Below are 14,082 nucleotides of genomic sequence, written 5' to 3'. Positions count from 1 at the left end.
GAGGAGGAGGAGGAGGAGGAGGAGGAGGAGGAAGGGGGATGGGGGATTGAACCAGAATTGGAGCCTTGCTGAGGTCAGTGTTCTTGTCAATGTCTGTAGCTTTGAAAAGGGTAAGAATTGTATGGGAAAGATCAGAAAGGGTGTGTGTGTTGATTCACTCGCCATCCATCCTTGTCATACAGAGGGCTTCTCACTACTGTTTCTATACTAATAGTAATGTTTATTAAACCCTGTCACCAGGGCTCTTTGGAGAGAAGAATCTTTCTCTTCTCTTTCTTCTCCTGAGTTCTTCCTCTTACTTCCTCAAAAGATACAAATATTCAGTGTTAATTTGCCACCATCGGAGCCATCACTGTCTGGATCAGTCTGTAAAGGAAGTCAAGTCAGCAGCGATGTAGAGCCAGTAGAACAGCTGAATCAATCAGTATGCAAGATGTGCTCATTCACAGATCTTTGTAGGAGACTAGTCTGCTTCTTAAAATTCAGTACTTGGTCTTTGATTGATAAATACAACTGTAGGTAATGCATAATTTACAGAGCATGTAACTGGGAAAATCTCTTTACTTGATGCGTCTCAGAACTTTCTAGCTTTACCCTTTAAAGTGTGCGTAAAAGGACCTGGGGACTCTCCATGCCGTGCGGGCCCAGCAGCAGTGTCTTCTTCCTCAACACTGCCTCTCTGTAATACTTAGCACAGTGTTAGTCATAGCCATTGCCTGGCCCTACCTTGACAGTGCCCCTTCATCATGCATTCAGTTGCATTTCCAAATCTTATAAACTCCACACATTAATTTTTGCTTAACTTTTTACTTTTATGTGTGTGAGTGTTTTGCCTGGGTGTAAGTGCACACATGTGTGCAATGCTGGCAAATATCAGAAGAGAGTATAGGAACTAGACTTAAGGACAGTTGTTACCTCCAGGTGGGTTCTGGGTTCAGTGCCTTTGCAAGAGCATCAGTTCTCTTAGCTGAGCCATCTCTCAACTCCAAACATTAATTTTAATAATGCATTTGTTTAGTCTATCCACTAAGTAAAATGCAGCCATTAACAAACACATAGGATGTCTAATCAAGGGGCAGAGATTAGCTGGTCACATATTATGACTGAGCATGTTTTATATAAATAAATAAATAAAAATAAATAAATATTGTAACTATCTCGCAAAAGATCTTAGCTTTGAAAGTATAATACGGGTCCATCAAACCACAAATGTAATAAGCTAATTATTAACACACAGTCCTTCTAACATTTTTGCCTTCTGCATAATTTATGAATTTCAGAACATTATATAATCTGATTAATTGTTTGGTTTTATCACTTTCTTCATATGTCATCAGTACCTGTAATTGGCTAGGTTTTTCTGACTTTATTTACTTTTATTAAAATCATGCTTCATTTTATGAAGGCCCCAGACGCAGTCCCCAACATCACCATAAAGGAAAAAGAAAAGTTAATGATATCTGGTATACACTGATTCTCCATCAAAGTAATGTACTCAGGTAACATATAACTTTTCCTGGGTATGGCGATGCACACTTGTTATTCCCACACTCAGCAAGTGGAGGCAGGAGGTTCAAGGCCAGGCTCAGTTGCACAGCAGGTTTGAGATGGTCTAGGCTACATGAGATCCTCTCATGAATAATAAATAAATTAAATAAATAAATAAATAAATGTGTGTAGGTGTTATCTAAAATAATTGATACCTCTTAAAATTAAGGAACATAAATATTTTTTAATTATATATACATATATATGTATATATATACATATATAATGTGTACATGAATGTATTGCCTGCATGCATGTAAGTGCATCCATGTCACACAATGCTTGAGGAGGTCAGAAGAGGGCGTTGGATCCCATAGAACTGGAGTTTCAGATAATCGTCAGACTCCATGTGGGTGCTGGGATTCAAACCCGGGTCCTTTGTAAGAACAACCAGTGTTCTTAACTGCTGAGCCATCTCTCCAGCCCCCACTGTATCCTTACTTCTGTGCTGTGTTTGCTTAACTCCAAATGTCAAGGAATCTAGCTGTGGTGAGTGGGTCAGATGCTATGAAATCAACAATGTCTCCTTGCCCTTTGGAGTAGGCATGCATAGGTACAGGGACCGCCTTCAACGCTGTGATCGTGACAGCGATGGGGAACCACTGAAAGGTTTTAACCAGGGAATGACTAACATGATACAGATTAGAAAATAGATTCCATTTTTTAAGGTCCTTTAAAGGCAACTGGCCTTGACATTTGACTCTTAGAACTTATCTTTTCTCTCTGTGTAGCAGAAGTACGGGAAGAGATTATCTTAACAGAGGCTGCCCCACCAACCCCTTCCCCAGTGCCATCGTTTTCTCCAGCTAAATCGATAATCGTCAGACTCCATGTGGGTGCTGGGATTCAAACCCGGGTCCTTTGCAAGAGCAGCCAGTGCTCTTAACCACTGAGCCATCTTTCCAGCCCCCTAGTAACATAAATCTCAATACAACACATAACATTACACAATACTTTTATATTTAGGAATCTCAATGTCTGCATTCAATCGTTGAGCTTTGTAGGAAGATGTCATCAAGAGCGATGATAACATATCTGCATAGTGATCTAAATTCTATTCTTATGGTCCAAGATTTAATTGAGAAGAGTCAAGGCTGGAAAAAAATACTCTCCTGTATCCTTTACCCTTTATTCCCTCTCAAATCAGGCCTAACCCTCATACCGTTACCACCAACAATCTATCCAGTTATTACACTTTTTTTTAAGCTCCTTGTTGTATTAAATTCTATTGTGTTTTGACAAGTTCCATGTGACCTGAGTGCTACTGCTCAAAGCTTTTCCTTTGCCTTATTGATACTGGCGTTTCAAGAGGATAATATCTCATTGTTATATTTTCAAGAATGAGAATAAAATGATATAAAAATGCTTCTTACATACACCAAGGACCTGTTGGTTGCCCACTATTTTCAGTTCCAGTTTTGTCATTAATTCATCTCTTACTGAACACTATGTGAATTCTGAAGCTAATTCCCTGCCATTGTCTCATATCTAATAAAGTTTATTTCTATATATGTTCAGAGCAAAGCTATACATTACATAAAAGGATGTCCTATCTTCTCTTTCTCTGCATAAGCTAAGTAAAAATGATAAAAGTGATACTAGCAAGAATCTATTGTCTAATTACATGCTAGGAATCCTCTAGGGTTGCATCTCTACCATAATAACAGATGGAAAAACTGAAACTCAAATAGCTTATAGTGGCAGAACCACAATGAAAAGTCAAGTGTCATAATAGCAAAGCTAACAGCTTTTACCACTATTGTAAATACGTTAAGTGTCCATGATACCTCTTGCTCTGTAAACTGACAGAGACTGATTGTTCGAATTATGTTTCCCGATTCTTCTCCCTTGCAGATGGACCCCCATGAGAACATCTTGCTCAGTACCCTCGAGATAAAAAATGAGATGGCCACATCTGAAGCAGTAATGGGACTCGGCGACCCCAGGAGCACAATGCTGGCCTATGATGCCTCCAGTATCCAATATCGGAAAGCCGGGTTGCCCAGGCACAGTTTTGGCCGCAATGCTCTGGAGCGACATGTGGCACAAAAGAAGAGTCGCCTGAGGAGACGTGCCTCTCAACTGAAAATCACCATCCCCGACTTGACTGATGTGAACGCCATAGATCGGTGGTCCCGCATTTTCTTCCCCGTGGTATTTTCCTTCTTCAACATCGTCTATTGGCTTTACTATGTGAACTAAACCACAGCCTCCCAGGGGAAGCAAGGACTAGATTCCTCCTCCAATCAGTTGTACAGCCTGATGTAGGACTTGGGAAACACATCAATCAAGGACAAAAGTGATACTAAAATACCTTAGTTGCTGGCCTATCCTGTGGTCCATTTCATACCATTTGGGTTGCTTCTACTAAGTAACGAATACACTAAGGTCCTCGTGGTTTTCCAGTTACAATACAAATGATTTGTACACATGCTGACAAGTTTGAGTGTGAAGTGTTCCACATTATCTGTTTAATATACAGCCTACTCAGAGGGGAATTGTCTAGAAGACACTGTCAGAAGGCTCAATAGCATTGTCAGTCAGTTCTCTGAGATCTGGTCATTTCCAACTGCTCTCCATCATTGTACCTAAGGGTGACATGGGTCTAATATATTCACATGCATTTGACAAAATCAAAGTAGGGAGGTGGAGTAAGGAATCAAGGAAGAGACTCAGGAAACCACATTAAGGAGTCAGTTGATTGTATACAAAGAACCAACTATGGTATCTTTTACTTTGGAATTTAGAAAGAGGAAGACTTCTGAACAGACATTGCATGGTAGCCAAAATGTACTGTCTTGCTATTTTCTAGGTGGTTGAAATAAGAGTTAACACCACAGAGCACAGCTGAAAATTCAACAAGGACAGTTGCTGAAAAAATAAAAATAAAGCAAGTAAGCAAACATGACCCTTATGAGTACCACACAGCATCTGGTCCATACACAGTTTCAATAGCAAAGAGTAGCGTATCAGGGGATTTATTTTCCAGCCTCACAAGCTTAGACAGCATACCTAAAGAGGATGTTTTATCACTCATCTAATCGAAAGGTAGCTACTAAATAGAAAAGTGAAGGGAATTAGAGGTAGCTTAGATAGACATATTAGACTGAGAATCATTCTAACAGTCAAATGAGGAGCACTGAAAACAGGTCATTTTTCTCAGTGTGAGCTGTCTTTACATCATTTCCCTGTAAGTTTATTTCTTAATTTAATAAAGTATCTCAAAAGGAGGATTTGTTCACTACTCTAAAGGATTAATGGTTCTCTTCAGCTTCCTTGCTTAAAAAATTCTTATTATATACTTAGGTGACAGACAGTGAGGCTTTGCCTAGATCGAGCGAATTGCCTTTTCTTATGTGCCATGAAGTCCACTTTTGTATTTTCCAAAGTAAGCAATACTACACAGTATGTGCATGCACAAAAAGAGTTCATGGGTTCATCACATTTGGTAATTTTAAGGGTGCTTACATTGTATATATTGGAATTTATCTAATCAAGCAAGTATGAAAACTAGTGGACAGTATGGTGAGACCAAAGCCATGGTAAATGTGATGATTCTCCATTCATAGGGCAGAAGATCAGATAACTGACAATCAGGCTGGCACGATGTATTAGTTTTGTTCTCCTTTTCAAATTATGTCACTGTGCTTCTTTCTATACTAATTGGACATATGCATTCACATGTTGGACAGAAAGAGAATAAGCTAAAATATTTCATTGTTAACAGTAAGAGGCTTATATTTTGCCTTTTTCATATAGAAAATAATGAATTGCTAAGCTTTCTGTAATATTTGGCCCTACTGACCTTTTTCTCAGAGGATGACTTTGCTATTTCTATTTTTACAACAGTCAAAAAAAGTTCTCTTTTCGGAGTTAGGTTCCTAGTAATGCATAGAGGCCAAGGCTTGTAGCATCCTTCAAATACAGTGTATATAGTTTCTTCCCCTTGAGATTCAGAAACTTAGAATAGTATAGAGTTATTTTGTCCTTCCATTACAACTATCAGAGGTCAATAAGATTTTTTTCAAAGTTTATCATTTACTTTATGACTTTTCCCCAAGGTGAGATGGGAGGTTAGTTTATAGATATCATTTGAAAATCTGGCTCCTATTTTTGATTATGTACTTGAACACATCTGAATTACAGGACTTCAGATATGACCAAGGATCTTTCAGTGTACTGAGTGGGGAGTCCTCAAGTATCCCCAGGGATAGGCTATCCTAGGCAACATTTCTGAGGATCACACTAATAAAAGTGCCTGCCCCTTGTCACCACAGAGTGAAGTTTGAGTAGAAATTTAACAGGAACAAGCATAACAATAAACTCAGGGGCACACCTGTAACACGCCATTCTGAAAAGGATTTTCTAAAGACAATTCAGAGCCGAAGTTTAGGCTCTTATTTGCAATTTCCATAAAAGCCATAAAAATCCTTGATGTTGTCATTTGTGATTATAGCAAAATTTTGGATGGTCAGCGAAGTCAACAAAGTAATCTAGATCAAAGTAGAGGGAAGCATCTTCACAGCATTAGCTCAAATGCATATGACCAGGGAACACATTACTGTTCTTAGTAATACAGAGAAACTAGTTAATGGAGAAAAGATGGGACCTTGGTGCCAGTGCCCTAGAGTGAAGACCATATATTGGCACTCAACGATCATGTGTAGTTAGAAAAAACTGACTCATCTTGTCCAGGAAAAAACAATCCATATAGAATTTATTCTAAAGCTACATATTTAGTGGAATTAGAATGCAGGAAAGGGTGCTAAGGCCTGAAAACTCTGGGAAGACCAATCAGCTTGCTACCCAGCACTTAAAGGACCACAAGGTATGTTTTGGTGATTCTGAAATGGTATTGCTATCAATTTATACATATGTATAGTTTTTTCTTTTGTTTATACAATAGCCAGATAGCCAGCAATTAAGGTGTTTTTTCCATCTTTGAGAAATTCATAGGCAAATTCTGACTCTAAAATGCACATTCTAAACAACGTCTTTGAACTCAATCTGTATATATGTATGTATATTGTATATGACTGCTTGTAGGTATGAAATGCACTCCCGAATTGAAATCTCATGCAACATGTCCACATGTTTGCATAGGAATGTTACAATTCTTTCTACTACAATTTAACAACAGGGAATAAGACTCAAGCAGTGCCATCTAGACCTTCTCTCTTCTCATTTCTACAAGAGCAATGTTAAGTAAAATAATAATGATAATAATTATGATTTATAAACCAAAAGACTCTACATTCTAGCATTAGGACCACACACAGAAATGATCTGTCAGCTTACAAAAGCACAAGACATAACAGCATAGTAAAATGCCTAGTGGAGAAATGAATACATTTATTTGTAGGCAAGACCTGCTTTAAATTGGCAACTAAGACGATTTCCATTTTTGTAGGTCACTGTGTTCCAGTCTTATGGCTAACTTCATGTTCAAAAACAAAAACTGAAAATATCAACACAGACAGGTCTTATAACATATCTACATGTATATGTGTATATATAAATCCATGTAAACACACATGAATATGTATGAATTCATATGTTGGGAAAATAAAAGGAATAAGCTAATATGAGTTGTTTCCTTCATTAAACCTGTAAATGAGTATTTTTTAATTTGGCAACCAACAGTCACCATCCTGAAACAAGTAATACAGGGTACTGAGCATTTCTCTATCAGCAAACCAATGCCTACAGTGTCCAAGAACCATTACACAGTTTGAAACTACAATAGTACTGTACCTCAAAATCAAATGTTAACTAGTTCTTACATTGCTTCTCCACTTGCTGTCTTTTAAAGATAACATTATCCATTGGTGATTTTAAAAAACAAAAGTATCATAACAAAATGGAAAAAATACCTCCTGTGAGGACACACAAAAAATAAGTATAATTAAAATGTAGAAACTTAGCCCCACTATGTTCGTTAGAGTGAAACACAACTGTAGCAATCACACCATTTTGCTAAGTGTACAGGGTCTGTTATGTGCGCACCCACAACTTTCAATGAGCGTATGTAAATATTTAAAAAGATTTCTTAAATATTTTTAACTTCTAATTTGTATTTTATGGTAAGGCAATGTGCTAATTCTGTTTATGGCTTAAATCGATGTGTTACATTATGTAAATAATTAAAGATGCTGTAAATGAATAGTCAATAGATACAAATAATTGTTTAGGGTTTTTGTCTTAATTTTGTCCTTTTATTTTTTTACTAAGTATGTTTACTGGAGTGCCCCAGCAGAGTAATTTAAACACCCTTTTGCATAAATGATTTGGGAATCCCAGACAGAAGGGTTTCCATTGCTATCTCACACACAAATATGAACGTGCACACACATGTGCACACACATGCACACATACACAAACATGAGCATACACACACACATAACACATAAACATGCAGTCTTCCACTCCTGCTTGTTCATTCCCATTTTCTCACTTCCTGTGGGAAACACATAGCATTTGTTTCATTGTATTAACAACCAAGAGATAGCTTTAGAAATGGCACATGGGAATAGGAGAGATCATTATTGTTAATAAAGTTTCATATGTCAAAGTAAAAGAAGCCAAAGTTTGCAAGTTACATTTCAATTTTCAAAACAAAAATTTGTAGCAGCACTACAGAAAATAAAAATGTTTATTCACACCAGCTCCAGGAATTTCTTACAAACAATGCATGCTAGAAGAGTTTTTTTTTAAGCTATATAGTAGCATTCTGTCTTTAGATAGTATTGTTCCTTTCAACCAAAGACTCCAGAATTATTTTTCAAAAGGAAAGATAAAAAAGGGAACTGGGGGAAATAAGACACTGCTTCACACCAAAGTTTTTAAAACGCTTTCCAAAAGGACTGGGAAGATTATTTTTAAAAAGTAATAAGGAGTCAACAGAAAGCAAATTCAGATACTGCCCTGAACAAATTGTTTTTTGTAAAGTGAAGGAAAAAGCAGCATTCTTAAATAGCTTTAGTTTTTGGAAATTTAAACTGGAACATTTCTGTAGATATGTGCAAAAATCTATATCAAATTTTAATTTACCTTAGGAAGTACTTTTTGATAAATATCCAAAATGATGAAAAACAAAACTTTATGTTGAGTCCCAAAGCAAAATGTCATTATTTGTCATATATCAAATCTGATGCCATGTCTGTGTCCGTGCACCATTTAAAATAAGTCAACATACCCACCAGTTTGTATTCTTTTTTATTTATTTTCATTTCAGCTCTACAATTACAGTTCAACCACAGTCATTTTAGATATAATTACCTATAATTTAAGTTCCACACCATTCAAAATTTTCTTTGCATGGGTGTTTAAATAGTTCTGTTCTGAGTATTGTTCCTGCATAGTTCTGAACTGTCCTTTTATACAAAGTGATATTCCAGTTTCTTCACAATGTAGTGATTATCAGCCTTACTAATGACCTTGTAGCCTTTCTTAACATGCACAATGCACACCTTCCAATGGCTAGAGAACACAGAACATGAGTGGATATCATTGCATCTATTTTCATGTCTTTCTACAAACAGGACTACTAAAAATCTCTGGGATACACACAGTAGTAAAATAATGATGATTATAAATGAATAGCACATAAGAATTATTTTCTTGAATTCAAACTTACTGCAGCCAGTTTCAGCATGTAAATATATAATAACGTTGGCTAGTGTGTAATTCTTGAGCTAAGAAATATAAATAAAAATTAAAAGCTTCTGTGTGTGTTTTCATTGTGTCTGGAATAGATCTTTTGTGGGATAGTAATACGTATGGCTTGTATTCATGAATTTTGTGGAAAGTATGGGCGTTTAAGAGCTTTAAACCCAGTGTCTGGCAGACTTGAACTTGAGTTCTTATTTAACATTTGTCAGACATGTGATTGTACAGATACTGAATGCACTGTCTCTCAGTTTTCTTGTCCATAAACTTGAGGCATAATTTTGTCTGCCTGTTAAGTTATTGTAAAGATGAAGTGACAAAGCCCTCCACTGAAAGGGGTTGGAAGTAGTCTGTAAATAATATATGTGATATCCCTTTTTATTATCATACTTGAACACCCAGCTCTAAAATCTCATAGATATTACTATTCTCTTAGTTTGGATACTGTATGATAAAGACGTATAATCAAGAACTGAGCTTCCTTCATGATAGCATAAGGCTTTCATTTACTGAAACTTCAACATGTGTCTGATGACAACTTGACAAATATGATCTTGGAATTCATATAGTGGTCCTGGTAAAGAAGAAACATATATTCAGTAAGGAAAGGTTTCTTGCCCATGTGTTCAGAAGTCCAAGCTGAACTCACCTCAGAAAAAGAGAGTGCTTGGAGACAGGCTTCCATATCATCTAACCTGTGGCAACATCACTCTTCTTCCCTTTCCTGGAGACCATCATCTCTTCAATATCAGAAAGTTCATTCAAGGACAGAATGGGACAGGGTCTGTGTGTGTGTGTGTGTGTGTGTGTGTGTGTGTGTTTGTGCGCGCGCGCGCGTTTGCGCGCGTGTGTGCATGTAGGTAGGTAGGTAGGCAAAGAAAATTGAAAGTACAAGTTTTGACTTGTTGAAGGCCTATATTTTCTGTCCTGTCCCTTGGACCACAATTTCTTGACCCTCTGCACCAATTACTGGACCCGCCTGTCACTGAGTGGGCCTAACTGAGAAACAGACAAAAAAAAAATCCCTGGAAGGTGGAGTTTAGTGAGGAGAAAGAAGATTGTAAAGTGCCAGGGAATTGTTGAGAATGTCTTGGAGAGAGATGGAGGGCCAGGAGTGGAGGTCTGAAGAGGACACTATATCCATTAAGAAAATGTGAGGATATCAATAATGAACCTTGAGGATAGAAATTAAATGGACAATAGAAACTACATACAAAACTGCACTGCCCCAGAGATCCAGTGAAGACAACCTGATGTGAATACCTAGTCTATAAATATTTATCCAGAGGAGGAGAAGTGACTTAATGAATAAGAGTACTTGCTATAAAAGCAAGAGGACCTGATCTCAAATCCTCAGTTCCCATATAAAATGTCAGGTATGCCTGCAGGTGCCTGTAACCTCAGTGATAGAAGGCAGAGATGGGGATCATCATAGCTCACTGACCAACCTGCCTAGCTGAAATGCTGGCTTCAGACTCACTGAGAGACCCTGTCTAAAACAAATGAGGATAGCTATACAAGAAGATCCCCAAGGTCCTCCTCTGGCCTCTACATGATCACATGTGTGTACACATACACACATACAACACACACACACACACACACACACACATGTTTATCCAGAAGTTCATCCCTGAAATTAGGCAAAAATAGGGGGAGGAGATTAAATACAAAGGAGCAATTTGGCTCTAACTGCAATAATGTCTATAGTTGATGAAAATCAATTCATTGTGCTGAGCTAAGGAGTCTGGTCCCATCCTTGGTCTCCCTGGAGAAGACACGGGAAAGAGGACGAATAGAAGGAAAGATAGAAGGGAGATACAAAGGGAGAAAGGAAAGATGAAATTTAGAAATGAGTTCAGCTTCTGACACATCAACTCCAGTATGTACTATAAACCGTAGTGACACAGAGATGTGAGGTGGGAACTAGTGTTCACCATAGTTCTGCTACAGAGAGCACAGCAGGGCCACGGCTTGCACTGTAAGCCCAGCTAGCTAACTCCAAAGCTCCCTCACACACACACAACACTTTTGCTTGGCTATTTCCAACACAGTATAGCTTCAGTACAGCTGTTGAGACTACAGGGTCTTTAAGAGGGGAGTCAGAAACAAGGCAATGTATTTAAGGGAAATAGAAGTTCTTATTACTAAACTTCCTTTATATTTATAGTGTTCGATTTTTTAAAGTTCATTTATTATTAGTGTGTGTGTGTGTGTATGTGTGCATGTGTACACACAATATGTATAGGTGTGGACACAAATGCCACAGCATATGTATAGAAGATGAGAACAACTTTGTTGAGTCCATTCTTTCTTTCTACCTTGTCCTGGGTTCTGGACATCAAACTCAAATAGCCTAGCTTGCACTATAAGCATCTTTACCCTCTGAACAATTGCGCTGGCCCTAGTTTTAGATTCTTTGAAAAGGTAAGATGTTTCACATTCCAAATTCCAAATACTTTGATCACCATCCTCAATTTATTTAAAAGGAGAGTGACATAAAAAGAAATGAGGGTCTCAAAAGCATTATCTAAGGAATATTGAAATCTCAGTTTCTTGTTTGCTTTCTCACTCTGGATGTGGCTGTCTTTGCTCTGTCCTCATTTAAAACAATTTTGAGTTTATTAACATATCGCAGTGTGAAAGATTATGTTGACTTTTTTTCTTTTATATATCACAAAGTTTAGGTTGAAGTTTGGGGGCATTCTTTGTTTTGCATTACTTGTTGGTTTCTGCTTGCTGTTTTTGTTTGGTTTTTGAGGCAGGGTCTCTCTGTAACCCCAACTGTCCCACAACCTCCTATGTAGATCAGACTAGCCTCAATCTCTGTTAGATCTACCTGCCTCTGCCTCCCAAGTGCTGGGATTAAATTCTTGAGCCACCACACCTGGCTTTAAATATTGACACTTTCACTGTAGCTAGTGCAGTAGGTAGCGCCTCAGTGTCACATAGCTAGGGCAAGGCAGAGGTCATCGGCCAGATGGAACTGAGAAACTGAAGCCTCTCAGGGGATCATGAGAGGTTTCCTGTATAAAGATGAGTTCCCAAAGCTTGCCTGGGATCCCTGAAAGGAAAGTACCAGGCTTCCAGGACCATCAGCACAAGAGTGGAGCACAAGAGAAAAGTAAAGGGAAAGGAAAGGCATGATGATTACTGATCATTATCAGCTTAATAGAATCTAGAACCACAAGGCAAACCACAGCATGTCTGTGAGGGATTGTCTTGATTACATTAATTGATGTGGGCACACCCATCTTAATTGTGGGCAAGAGATCCTGGTTTGTATAAGCTAGAGGAAGAGAGATGAGGACCAACGTTCATTGCTCTCTTCTGAGCTGGGAAACTAGTTCAAGATTTTAGTCCTGACTTGCCTACTATGATGACTACACCTTGAAATGTGAGCTAATAGAACTCTTCCTTAAGTTGCTTCTGTCAGGGTCCCTTTTTATCACAGCATCCAGAGAAGCAACTTCACAGAAAGGAAAGGAAAAGGAGAGGAAGGAATCAGAGGGGAAAGGATGGAAGGGGAGGCAAAAGCAGAGGGCAAAGAGGAAGGAAGGTGAAGAAAAGAGAAGCAGGAAGAGAAGGAAGACAAAGAACGGAGAGGAGGAAGGAAGGACGGGAGAGACGGGAAGGAGGTGGGGGGAAGGAAGAGAAGGAGGGCACTGGGAAGAAGGAGGAGGGGGAAGGGAAGGGAACGGAAGGAACGGAAGAGGAGACGGGAAAGAAGGGAGGGGGGAAAACGGAAAGAGAACCTGGAAGGGAAAGGATTAAAACAGCCCCAAGGGAATCAGAACTCTGCTAGCTCGAGGCTGGCAACCTTTCAGAAGGGGTTTGCCGAATCTTTATTTATGCATTTTGATTTCTCATGTCACTTGCCAGGAATTCATTTGAACATTTAGAGAATCTTTCAAAATATATAAAACGAAACTCTTGATGCATACAAAGTACGAAAGGATTAATAAGTAAAAACTTTTTAAAAGTTTCAACCAAAATTAAATGACAAGATTCCGCCAGAGTGAGGTCAGCTTCCTCTGGACCCAGGGCTGACATATAGTTATAAGTTGGCACCTGGCTGTGGCCTGGTTCCAAGAGCAGTGTGGAGCACCCACAATGGCTCCTTTAAGATCCTGAGTTTAGAGTGGACAAAGAAAATTATGGACAGTGCACACGCAGCCTGAGCCTTTGGGCTTTCTGTCTCCCCTCCCAACTGTGTTAGACTTCTCTGGAGAACAAAACAGTAGGATGTGTGTACATATTTGGAAAGATTCAATATAAGAAATTTGATCACATGATTACGAAAATTGACAAGTCCAAAATAAGCCAGGAGGACCAGCAGACCAAGGTTCCAAGGAAAAGCCAATGTGGTTCAAGTTCAAAGACTGCTAATAGAACTCCTTCTTGCACAGAGGAGGTCATTCTTTAGGTCTTTAGTTGATTGATGTCATCCACCACATTATGGACACACTAGTCTTTACTCAAATCCACTCATTCAAATACTCATTTTATCCAGAGACATCTTAGAAACATCTAGAATAATGTTTGACCATCTATCAGGGTAATATGACCCAGCCAGGCTGACAGGTAAAATTAGCCATCACACAAGCCTTTCCCTTAAACAAAGCCAAGGCAATGCTGTCAGAAGGCAAGCACAGTCATGTGACTTCCGTGACCAAAGTCCTTCAAAGTTCCTAGTTATCATTTGGAAAAACCTATGGTTTGGGGGGATTTTTATTGTTGTTGTTTTATTTTGTTTTGTTCTGTTTTTATTCTCGGTAACTACTTTTATTTTGCTGTAACTTTTCGAATAGAACTTTTTAAAAATTTAAGAAATGGGATGCAGGCTTGTTGACCCCTGACTTTGGT

At 38.4% G+C, this 14,082-nt stretch overlaps 1 protein-coding gene across 2 annotated transcripts in view; it reads left to right on the top strand.

The window, feature by feature from the left end:
• The window catches only part of Gabrb2 (gamma-aminobutyric acid type A receptor beta2 subunit), a 246,594-nt gene extending 242,747 nt beyond the window's left edge, over window positions 1-3,847 (top strand). For both annotated transcript variants that reach the window (XM_008821671.3, XM_017795228.2), the window contains one exon: window positions 3,403-3,847. In XM_008821671.3, coding sequence (XP_008819893.1) covers window positions 3,403-3,750 — 348 coding nt within the window. In that variant the 3' untranslated portion in view covers window positions 3,751-3,847. The remainder of the gene's footprint in view (window positions 1-3,402) is intronic.
• Window positions 3,848-14,082: the final 10,235 nt, after the last annotated feature.

This window comes from Nannospalax galili, unplaced genomic scaffold, assembly GCF_000622305.1.
Source record: "Nannospalax galili isolate Female #2095 unplaced genomic scaffold, S.galili_v1.0 scaffold667, whole genome shotgun sequence".
NCBI classification, from domain to species: Eukaryota; Metazoa; Chordata; class Mammalia; order Rodentia; family Spalacidae; genus Nannospalax; species Nannospalax galili.
The sequence above is the reverse complement of the archived record's forward strand: the minus strand, read 5'-3'. Positions and strand labels throughout refer to the sequence as shown.